Source organism: Elephantulus edwardii, unplaced genomic scaffold (genome assembly GCF_000299155.1).
Source record: "Elephantulus edwardii isolate Elephantulus edwardi_28Jun2011 unplaced genomic scaffold, EleEdw1.0 scaffold00375, whole genome shotgun sequence".
Taxonomy (NCBI): domain Eukaryota; kingdom Metazoa; phylum Chordata; class Mammalia; order Macroscelidea; family Macroscelididae; genus Elephantulus; species Elephantulus edwardii.
In genome coordinates, this window is record NW_006400125.1 from 1,334,338 (window position 1) to 1,346,782 (window position 12,445).

The 12,445-nt window shown below is 47.1% G+C and overlaps 1 protein-coding gene and 1 pseudogene across 1 annotated transcript in view; both read right to left on the bottom strand.

The window, feature by feature from the left end:
- The window catches only part of LOC102873503 (chromosome unknown open reading frame, human C5orf49), a 34,009-nt gene that overhangs the window by 1,148 nt on the left and 20,416 nt on the right, over positions 1-12,445 (bottom strand). The window contains exon 2 of the mRNA XM_006902169.1: positions 1,160-1,276. Coding sequence (XP_006902231.1) covers positions 1,160-1,276 — 117 coding nt within the window. The remainder of the gene's footprint in view (positions 1-1,159; positions 1,277-12,445) is intronic.
- Positions 10,944-12,445, bottom strand: part of LOC102871080 — an 8,783-nt pseudogene continuing 7,281 nt past the window's right edge.

Here is a 12,445-nt window from a genome sequence, read left to right on the forward strand (position 1 = left end):
CCGCTCCCGCAGCCCCGCCCCCTCGCAGACCCTCTCCTCCTGCACCTTCTCCCGCAAACCTTCCCCTCCTTTAGCCCCGCCCCTCCTTTAGCCCCGCCCCTCCTTCAGCCCCCTTTGCAGGGACAGACTGTCTCCTTGACCCCACCCAGCTGTGGAGGCCATGCTGCCTGGCCTGGCCACTCTCCACAGTGGCCCCATTTTGCTTCTGCAAGGACCTTCCTGTGAGGGTCCACCTGGCTCTGCCCTGCTGTCCCTCTCCTCATGGGAATGGGGACAAAAGCCAGTTTCCTGTCTTCTCCCTGGAACTTCCTCTGCGCACCAGGGGATTAGGAGGGTTTTGTGGGATAAGTGAGGGTCTGTCTCAAGGGGAGAGGCTGCCCACCGTTCTCCCTGGGAGCTTATGGTGGATTCGAACAGTTGGTCTTTAGTCAGCAGCCCAACACGTAACACACTGGGCCACCAGGACTTCTTTTTAAGTAGGCGTGGCACAGTGGCTTAGCGCTCTGGGGCTAACCACAGTCACCAGCTCAAACCTGCCAAGCAGCCCTGGGACGAAGGGCCTATGCGGTGGAGTGGAGGTGGTGTGAGCCCTCCGGTCCACCGGGCCCTCGGCTCCCAGGGGTGGGTGTCAGACGCTCTGCCTCCGAGAGGAGAGTGGCCGCTTCCACCAGAAGCAGCTGGTCCGCGCCAGCCACTCGCCCTCCAGTCCGCACGCAGCTCCTGACCTGAGCCCACCAGAGCCCCCCGGGTCTAAAACTCAGCGAACCAAACCCAAGTCCCTGCGTCCAGTCGGTTCCAACTCACCACCACCCTCCTTCCAAATTCCAAGACTGAAAGTCTTCAAGGGAGGAGTCGGCCATGCATCTCTCACAGAGAGGCCGCTGGGTCCCAATCTCCAACTTCATGCTTAGTGGCCTGACACCTCCACCTGTCCCCAGGCCACCCCACCTCCCCGCCCACCTGTCCCCAGGCTACCCCACCTCCCCATCTGCACATCCTCATGCGGCCCCTCCCTCCCTTTCCTCTGTCCACAGGCTGACCCCCACCTCCCGTTCCCTGTCCGCATGCAGCTCCCACTTGCCTGTCCACCTATCTGCGTGCTGACCCCACCTCCCTGTCCGCGTACTGACCCCACCTCCCTATCCTCGTGCTGCCCCACCTCCTCATCCACGTGCAGCCCTTGGCCTTTGGCGTGCTCACGGTCATCCCGGTGTGACCTCTGGTTGTAGTCCAGGGGCCGGTGGAAGACACAGTCGTAGAGGGAAAGGATGCCCGTCTGAGAATGGAAGAGAGGTGCGAGATGGGAGATGCAGGGTTAATGGAAAACAGAGGCTGAAACCCAGGGAGCAGAGGGTCCCAGGGTGTCACAGGGGGCTTCTGGGGTGCTCAGCCACCATGGGGACTCTGCCCACCCACAGACAGCGTCTCTTAGGGGTTGGGGGAGGAGAGTTTCTCTCTTTCTGGACTCTGTCTGGGGAGGCTGCCCACTGGCTTTCAGGGGCTGACCTCCTAGAATGACATGGGGACCTTCTTCCCACTTACATCCAGGTGGACAAGACCTCCAAACTTTTCCTGACATGCCTGTCCACCCTTGGCGTGGCCAGAAACTTCTTTATAAACGGGAGTATGAGAGATGTGTGTCTAGATTCGTACACTCAGAAACATCAGCATCTTTCCTGTCAAGTCAGAACCACCTCTTGGCTGGCCCCCAACACCTTCTCAGGGTGGTAATTCTGGGGAGGGGACTGCCCACCTTCCTACCCCAGAGTGGCTAGTGGGTCTGAGCTGCCAGTCAGTGCCTTGGGATTAGCAATGCAGCTCCCCACGGACTCGGGCCTAGGAGAACACACACATCCAGGCGTGCATGCCACGTCCTGGCCCGCACAGCGGCTGTGTCAGCACACATCTAGCTCAGCACAGCTCTCTGGTGACCCCTCCCTCTCCGTCCCGTCCGGCACTGGATAGACTCGCCACCTTCAAGATCTCTCTCTCCAGTCACTATCATGTTGCTGTCGTTGATGACTGCTTTCGAGTTGAGCACGACTTATAGAGACCCTATGAACAAAAGGCCTGAAGCCCCTCTATAACTATCGACATTGATCAAAGTTCATAGGGTTTCCGGGGGCATGTTACTTAGGAAGTGGATGCCATTCCTGCTTCCAGACCTGTTATAGTATGTTACTGTGTTATGTGACATTGAGTCACCTGCGATGTATAGCGAACCTCTGGACAGCAGCTCTGAACCCTTCCCTGTCCTGAGCCAGTCTCACTAATTCCCACACACCAACACACCATTGCCCCAGTTACTGTATCAGTCCATCTCATCTGGGATCTTCCTCTCCTTCTCTGTCTGTCCACCCTTCCAAGCATGATGTCCTTCTCTAAGGACCAATCTCTCCTGGCCATGTGCCCAAAGCAAGTGAGACAGAGCTTCAAAATCGTAGCCTCCAAGGAGAGACTTGGCTTCACCCTCTCCAAGACAGACTGATTTGTTTTCTTGTCAGTTCATGGTAAGTTCAAGACCCTTCTCCAGCACCACAACTCGAAGACATCTATTCTTTTGTCATCCTTAGTCATTGCCCAACTCTCTGAAGCATAACAAGTAATTGAGAAGACCAGGTCCTGAATTAGGTGAACCTTTGTATCTAGACTGATGTAGTTGCTCTTCAGCACTCGAGAGGTCTATGACAGCAGATTTTCCCAATGCAATTCATCTTTTGATTTCTTGACTGCTGGTGTTAAGAGTGTTGATTGTGGATCTGAGCAAGCTGTAATTGTTAACAACCACAATCTCTTCTCCATCTATTATGGTGCTGCCAATTGCACAGTGGTGAGGATCTTTGCCTTCTTGATGTTGAGCTTCAATCCATATTGAAGATGACATTGAAGATGACAGTCCTTGACCTTCTGCAGCAAGTGCTTGAAGTCCTCTTCAGTTTCAGCGAGCAGGGTTGTGTCATCTGCATATCATAGGTTGTTAATGAATCTTCCTCCAAACTTGATGCCACATTCCTCCTCATAAAGCCCTGCTTCCCAAATGATCTGTTCTGCATACAGATTGAAAAGGTACAGGGGGACAGGATGCATCCCTGACACACTCCTTTCCTGGTTTTCAACCATGCAGTGTTTCCTTGCTCTGTTCTGAGGACTGCTCTTGATCCATATACGTTGTTGTTGTTGTTGTTGTTGTTGTTGTTATGTGCCGTCGAGTCACTTGCGACTCATAGCGACCCTATGTACAGCAGCCCTAAACTCTGCTCTGTCCTGTGCCAATCACACCGTCTCTGATACACCCATCCCAATTACCCCAGTCACCGAATCAATCCACCTCATAGAGGGCCTTCCCCTCCTGCACTGTCCCTCCACCCTCCCAAGCATGATGTCCTTCTCCAAGGACCTATCCCTCCTTACAACATGTCTAAAGTATGTTAGATGGAGCCTCAGAATCCTTGCCTCCAAGGAGTAGCCTGGTTTAACCCTCTCCAGGATGAATCTGTTTGTTTTCTTGGCAGTCCACAGTACCCTCAATACTCTTCTCCAGCACCACAGCTCAAAGGCATCAATTCTCCTTCTATCCTCCTTAGTCATTGTCCAACTCTCTGATGCATAACAAGTAATCCAAATATAGGTTTCGTATAAGCACGATCAAGTGCTCTGAGATAGAAGAGGGCTAAAAACTATGTGTCTCAGAGGAAACAGGAAGGGAAAGCAAAAGCAGTTACACCAAGGTGAGAGAACCTCCAGCGGCAGCCCAGAACAGGGGTCCATCAGGAAGAAACCCCCTCCTCAGAAACACAGGGAACCAAACCCCAACTCATCCCACAGGTCTCTGGGAGACGCCTGTCTATGACCAGTCTCCAGGGATCAGGGGCCAATACAAGCAGGGCCCCCCTGAGGCTCCCTTTCTTCTGCTGGCTGCATGCCATAAAGTGTGGGTCCTTTCCTGACTTTTCAGGAGTGTCCCCCCCCCATATCACTGCTATCACGTGCAAGCAAAATTCTGCTGAAGATCATTCAAAAATAGTTACAACAGTACATAGATAAGGAACTGTGAGAAGTTCAAGTGGGACTTAGAAGAGGCCATGGCACCAGGGATCTCATTGCTGATGTCAAATGCATCCTGGCTGAAAGTAAGGAATACCAGAAGAAATGTCTATTTGTGATTTAATGCCAATGCAAAGGTGTTTGACTGTGTGGATCATGGCAAGTTCTGGCTGACATTGAGACGAATGGGAATCCAGAGCACTTGAACCTATACCTGGACCAGGAGGCTGCTGTGAGAATGAAGCAGGAGAGCACGGCATGGTTTAAAACTGAGAAGGAAGTGTGTCAGAGATGTACTCTCTCTCCATACCTGTTCAATCTATATGCTGAGCAAATTATCTGAGAAGCTGGACTCGATGAAGAGGAGTGTGGCCTCGGGATTGGAGGGAGACTCATCAATAACCTGTGTTATGCAGATGACACAACTTTACGTGCTGAAAGTGAGGACTTGAAGCATTTGTTGCAGAAGATCAAGGAATGCAGCCTTCAGCAATAGATGGCATCTCAATATCAAGAAAACAAATACACTTACCACTGGACCAATGGGCAACAACGATGGATGGCGACTGAAACTGTCAACAGCTTCATCTTGATTGGATCCATAATTAATACCCTTGGTATGAGCAGTCAGAAAAGAAGGTGATGCATTTCAATGGGAAAATCTGCAGTTAGGGACCTTTCCAAATTATTGAGGAAGTAGTGATGTCAGTTTGAGGAAGGACTAGGGAGTGTCTGAATCAGGTCATGGTCTTTCTAATTACTTGCTATGCATCTGAGACCTGGAAAATGAATAAGGATGCCAGAAAAAGAATTGATGCCTTTGAGCTGTGGTGTTGGAAAAGAGCACTGAACATCCCATGGACGGCCAAGAGAACAGACAGATAGATCTTGGAGACGGTGTAACTGGATGATTCGCCTCACATACTGTGGACATGTTGCGAGGAGGGGCTATTCCTTGGAGAAGGACATGATGTTGGGAAGGGTGGAGGGTCGGCGAAGAAGAGGAAGACCCTCAACCAGGTGGACTGACATGGCTGCTGCAATGGACTCATGTGTCAGGAAGTCTGAGGATGGCGCAGGACAGAACTGGGTTCAGATCTTTTGTTCACAGGGTCGCTATGAGTTGATGACACTTAACAATCACAAACACCCCCACCCCCTTTACTTTTATCTTTAACTCTTTCACATGGCCTGTCTTTCACCACCCATGCCTTCCTTGCATTACCTTGTTGTTAGGTGCTGTCAAGTCTAGTCCAACACATAGAGACCCTATAAACAACTGATATGACCCCTGTCCTATCCTGTGTCGCCCTCACACCTCCTGACACACCAGAGCCCAATGTGGCAGTCACCGTGGCAGTCTACCTGGTCAAGCGTTTTCCTCTCCTTCGCCGACCCTCCATCTTTCTAACTAAGATGTTGTTCTCCAAGGAATAGCCCCTCCTAGCAACATGTCCTGATCTATGTGAGGTGAAGCCTCATCATCTCTGCCACCAAAAAGCACTCTGGCTGCACCCTCTCCAAGACAAAACTGTTTGTTCTTTTGACTGTCCAGTTCAGACTTTCAGTGATCCGAAAGACCACGGCTGGAATCAAACGCACTTTAGCCCTAACTGACATCAATGTTGTTATTGTTATGTGCCATCAAGTCTCTCGTGACGAATAGTGACCCTTTGTACAACAGCTCTAAACCCTGCCCTGTCCTGAGCCTGTCTCACTGACTCAGACACACCTAATCCCATTGCCTCAGTGACCATGTCAATCCATCTCTCATGGGGTCTTCCTCTCTTGCCCTCTCCCTCCACCCTTCCAAGCTCGATATTCTTTTTTAAGGACTGGTCCACATGCCCAAAATATGTGAGATGGAGCTTCAAAATCCTTGCCTCCAGGGACAAACTTAAGTTTCATCATGTATAAGACAGACCTACTTGTTCTAGTGGTCCATGGTATGTTCAAGACTCTTCTCCAGCACCACAACTCAAAGGCATCTGTCATCCTTAGTCATTGTCCAACTCTCTGATGTACAGTAAGTAATTGTGACAATTATACCCTAGATCAGGTGCATCTTAGTCTCTAGACTGACATCACTGCTCTGGAGAACTTTAGAGAGGTCTCTGACAGCCGACTTCCCTAGGGCAATTCATCTTTGGATTTCCTAACTGCTGGTGCCAAGAGTGTTGATTGTGGAGCTAAGCAAGCTGTAACTGTTAACAACCTCAATCTCTTCACCATCCACCGTGGTGCTGCCAATTGGCCCAGTGGTGAGAACGTTTGTCTTCTTGATGTTAAGCTTCAATCCATATTAAAGACTACAGTCCTTGACTTCTGCCAGACACACTTCGGGTCCTCCTCAGTTTCAGCAAGCAAGGTTCTATCATCTGCATAACGCAGGTTGTTGATGAGTCTTCCTCTAACCCTGATACCACATTCCTCCCCATAAGTCCCAACCTCCAAAATTATCTGTTCTGCATATAGATTGAAAAGGTATGGAGACAGGAAGCATCCCTGACACACTTACTTCCTAATTTTGAAACATGCAGTGTTTCCTTGCTCTGTTCTAACTGCTGTCTTCTAGGCCAAGTATAGGTTTTGCATGAGCACAATTCAAATGTTTGGGATTCCCATTCTTCTCAAAGTTAGCCACAATTTGTTGTAAACCACATAAATGTCTTTGCATAGTCAATGAAACACAGAAAGACATTCCTCTTTGTGTTCAGCTAAGATGCAGCTGATATTGTGTCACGGTCTCTTCTAAACCCAGCTTGTATTTGTGGTAGTTCTCTGTTAATGCACTGTTCCAGTTGTGTTTGGAGAATCTTCAGCAGGATTTTACTTGTATGGGACATGCCTGAGGACCACACTTGCATACTGGATCTAGAGATGTCACTATCTCCTCAGAAATTATCCTACTGTGACAGCAGTGTGTGCGAATGGAAGAGCAGAGGCTCTAAGGCACAGGAAATCAGTCCTGGAGCAGAAGCTCAGGGTCAAGGACTTTGCCTCAGATCTGAGACTGCAATCCTTCCCTAGACCTGGTACCTGGAATGTGGACTGAAATTCAAGAGACTGGCAGCAGCACGAGAGACAGGCAGCAGCGTGCAGTGTTGGACTTCACAGAGGTGAACTGAGACCTAAGCCATCATATCAAGGGTTGGATGGGGGAAGTGAGGTGTTGAACAGGGTAGGCGGGAGTAGAAGGGGATGCTGGTGGACAGAGGAAAGGGATGGATCAAGACTGACATCATTACTCCTCAATAATTTCAAAAGGCCCCTAACTGAAGACTTTCCCAGTACGTCTACTGATTTCCTGACTGCTGGTACCAAGGGTGTTAATTATGGGTTCAATTAAGATGAACTTGACAGTTTCAGTCTTTTCTCCATTTAGCATGATGTTGCCTGTAAGTTCAGTGGTTTCTTTTCTTGATGTTGAGATGCAATCCATATTGTAGGCTGTGTTCTTTGATCTTCTGCAACAAGTGCTTCAGGTCCTCCTCACTTTCAGCAAGCAAAGTTGTGTCATCTGCATAACGCAGGTTATTGATGAGTCTTCCTCTGATCCTGAGGCTGCAAACCTGTTTATAGAGTCCAGCTTCTCAAATAATTTTCTCAACATACAGATCAAACAAGTGTGGAGACAAAGTACAACTCTGACACACTTCCTTCTTCGTTTTACACTATGTAATGTTTCCTTGCTTTGTTCTCATACCAGACTCCTGATCTAGGTATAGGTTTCTCACGAGCACAATTAAGTAGTCTGGAACTCCCATTCTTCTCAATGTTGACTTGTTATAATCCACATGGTCAAATGCCATTGCATAGTCTGTAAAGCACAAACAGACATTATTCTATTGTTCTTTACTTTCAGCCAGGATCCATCTGACATCAGCAATGACATCCCTTGTGCCATGGCCTCTTCTAAATCCTGCTTGAACTTCTGGGAAGTTCCCTATCTATGTACTGTTCTAGCAGATTTTGAATGAGCTTTAGCAGGATTTTATTTGCATGTGATATTAATTATATTGTTTGGTAATTTTAACATTCTGTTGGATCACCTTTCTTGGGAATGGGAACAAATAGACTTCTTCCAATCTGTTGGCCGGACACCTGTCCTCCAAATTTTCTGGCACAGGTTGGTGATCACATCTAGGGCTTCACCTGTTGTTATTGAAACAAGTCAATTAGTATCCCAAGAATTTGTGGAATATTATTTTTTGCCAATGCCTTCAAAACAGCTTCCACTTCCTCCTTCATTACTATTGGCTCCTGCTCTTGTGGTACTTCCTGAAATGTCTCCGTGTCAGTCAGTTCTTTTTGGTACAGTTATTCTGTCTATCCCCGCCTCCCCCCATCTTCTTTTGATGCTATCTGGGTCATTCAAGATACTACCTGTGTTGTTATGTGCCTGCGACTCATAGCAACGCCATGTACAACAGCTCTGAATCCCACCCTATCCTGAGCCAATCTCATCATCTCTGACAGACCTACTCCCATTTCTCCAGTCACTGAGTCAATTAATCTCATTCTAGATCTTCCTTTCTTATGCTGTCTCTGTCTTTCCACCCTTCCAAGCATGATGTCCTTCTCAAAGGACTGATCCCTCCTGGCCATGTTACCAAATTATGTGGGATTGAGCTTCAAAACCCTGGCCACCCACTCCAGGACAGCCCTGTTTTTTTCTCCCATCAGTCCACAGTATGCTCAACACTCTTCTCCAGCACAACTCAAAGACATTGATTCTTCTTCTATCATCCTTTCAGCTTAAGAAATGCTGAGCAAGTTATAATCCCTTTTGACTTTCCAAGTCCAGCTCCTTATAAATTTCATTATAATTATTTGCTTTGTCTTCCTGAGCTGTCCTTTGAAATCTTCTTTCTCTTCAGCTCCTAACCTTCTTGATTTCTTCCCTTTGCTTTTGATTCTTGGTGCTCTAGAGCAATATTCAGTCTTTTCTGACATTCTTCTTGACATTTTCTTCCTCCTCTGTCTTTGTAATGACTTTTCACATTCTTCATGGATGACATTCTTGGTATCCTCCCACAGCTCATCTGGTCTTCACTCATTAGTGTTCAAGGACTCACACCTGTTCCTGAGATAGTACAATTCCTATACGTGTTCCTTTAAATTCTGATGAGAAAGACTTAAGGTCAGACTTTGGTCCTTGCAAATTTTATTTGATTTTCTTTAGCTTCAGCTTGAACTTGCATATGAGCAGTTGATGGTCTGTTCCACAATCAATACATGGCATAATTTTCACAGCTGATATTGAACTTCTCCATCAATTTCCTCCCACAGATGTAGTCAGTCTGATTTCCATGTAGACCATCAGGTGAAGTTCATGTGTATAGCCCGTGTTTCTTATAAAAGGCATTTGCATTGAAAGAACTGAACAACAAATTCAAACCTCAAGTTCCAATACTTAAGGATGCTGAGGGCAAAATGTTGGATGAGTAAGGAAGCATCAAAAGGAGATGGGAGGCTACACAGAGTCACTATACCAAAAAGATATGGCCGACACAGAGGAATTTCAAGAAACTACATATGTTCAAGTGGACTTATTTTAATTTTCTTTGAATTCAATTTGAACTTTCACATGAGTAATTGATGGTCTGATACAGAGTCTGCCCCTGACCAAGATTTCACTGCTGGTATTGAGTTTCTCCAAGCATTCATTCCACAGATGTAGTCAAACTGATTTGTATGCAGCCCATCAGGTGAGGTCCATGTGTAAAGCTGCTGTTTATGTCTTTTTTAAAATGTAGTTGTATGGATAAAATATTGAAAATACAAAATCTTATCATTCTACTCCCACCTTCATTTATATCACCAAGCCCACATTTTCCAACCACTCTTTGTTCTTCACTGTTTTCAACTTTTGCATTCCAGTCACCAGTTATCATTAACACATCTTGATCGCGTGTTTGGTCAGTTCCATAAGGCAAGATTTCATAAGAATTTTCAATTTCTTTCTCTTTGGATCTAGATGCAAAAACACATAATTGAATAATAGTTGTATTAGCAGGTACTCCTTGTATGCCTATGGATAATATCCTATCACTCACAGCATTGTATTTTAAGATAGAACTTGAAATTGACTGATTATGAACGCAACACCATTCTTTTTCTGTTTTTCATTCCCAGCAGATTATACCATATGATTATCTGATCCAAAGTGGCCAAAGGTGGTCCATCTCATCTCGTCTCGTCTCGTCTCATGTCATCTCCCCAGTGCATTCTGTGTCGACGTTCATGTGTTTCATTTTTCAGTTTCCCAACATTCAAGCTGTGCTTTACCTTAATATGCCTTTTTCACTTGTTTTTCTAAATTACCACTGTGTATACATCTTTTCAGTTATTTATAGTCACACCTCAACTCACCCCCTCTCCAGAATTATTAGTGAGTGGTGAAAAAAATCCAGCAAACTCTGGTTCTAGCATGCTTGCCCATCCGCCTGAAACAGCACTATTTCCTGTCTGTTAAAAGAAGACCTAATTGAGCGCTATCTTTATTCTTCTAATTCTAAGTCCTGCCTCAGACCTGGTACCATAAATGCTCCTGGTGGGAATCCAGATGTGGTCAGCCAGGTGATGTCCAGCCACTGAGCAGCCTGGATTCCACAGTGTCCCATGTGGGTGACATCCACACTGACAGCAGGGGAGACACAGCCTCTGGAAAGGTGGTTTGTGCTTCCCTGTGCACAGGACTTAAGCCCTTAGCTTTTAACTAGATGATTGGCAGTTCAAACCCACCAGCTGCTCCAAGGTACCAAGGTGTAGGAGCATGCGCCTGCTGAGACCGCAGCCTTGGACATGAAAGAGGAGTTTGACTGTTTCCTGTGCAGTTGTAGGAGTTGTAAGTAACTCAAGGACAGTTATTTGGGGTTGGAATCACAACTCTGGCACTAGGCAAGGCCCCCAGGGCTCTGGGACTTTTCCTGGAAGAAGACGCTGGAGAGGGAAGGTGGGACCTCGAACAGAGTGAGGGGCAATCGCTGTCTCCTGGAGCACAAGCAATGTGCAAGGCCTGCTGACATCATTTGGACATGTCATGCAGTCCTTGGGATGGACATCATGTGGGAAAGGAAGAGGGTCCACGGAGGAGAAGACCCACGAGGAGATGGTACCACTGGGTGTTACCTAGTCAACGACAGCCCACCGACTCCGATCCGGCCCTGTCCGCAGCACCCTCACTATCTGCGCCACACTCAATCCTGCTGACGTAGGGACTGCGTCAGTCCACCTCCTTGAAGGTCTTCCTTTCTTCTGTGGTCCTTTCCCAGGATGAGGCCTCTGTCTGAGGACTCCTTACACTTGACAATGTGCCCATGGAAACTGAGACAACGTTTCCCCGTCCTTGACTCCAAGGAGCACCTCTTTCACACCTCCTTCAGAACAGATCTCTTTGTTCTTTTGACAGTCGTGTGTGTGTGTATTCTTTCTCAACATCACAATTCAGAGGCACTGCTTCTTCTTTGTTCTTCCTTAGTCATTGTTCAACATTCTGATGCATAAAAAGCAACCGAAACACCCTGGCTCGGGGTAGGTGTCCTTGAGCCTTTAAACTGACGTCAATGCACCTTGGCACTTTGGCGTGGTCCTTGCCAGCAGATTGCTTCAATGCAACACACCTTTTGATTTCTTGATTTTTGCTACCATGGGTGATGACTATGCATCCAAGAACAAATGAGTCATTGACAATTCCAGTCTTTTCTCTCTTCATCGTGATGTAGCTTATTGGTCTCCGAGGAGGATTTTTGACTTCTTGGTGTTGAGAGGTAGCCCATAGTGAAGGTTGTAGTCTTTGATCTTCCGCAGTACGTGCTTCAAGTCTTGCAACTAAGATTCTGGACAATGGATAAGGATGACGGGAAAAGAATTGATGCCTTTGAGCTGTGGTGTTGGAGAAGAGCACATCCTATGAACGGCCAAGAGAATGAATAGATATGTTTTGGAAAGGGTGCAGCCAGAGTGCTTTTTGGAGGCAAAGAGGATAATGCTTCACCTCACATACTCTGAGCATGTTTCGTGGAGAGAGACATAATGCTCAGAAACGGACATGATGCTCGCAAAGGCAGCGTGTTGGCAAAGGAAAGGATGACCCTCAAGCAGGTGGACTGCCACACTGACTGTGTCAGGAAAGGTGAGGATGGCACAGGATGGGACAGCCTTCACAGGGTTCGGATCTGTTGTTCATACGGTCACTGAGGGTTGTACTCAACTCGACAGCACCTAATAATGACAACATCTGCATAAGGCAAACTGTTGATGAGTCTTCCTCCAATCAATATTAGTGCTATTTCATAAAGTCTGGGTTCTCAAATGATTTGTTCAGCATACAGGTTGAATAGGTATGGAGAAAGGATGCAACGCTGACACACATCTTTCATGATAAACTATGCAATGT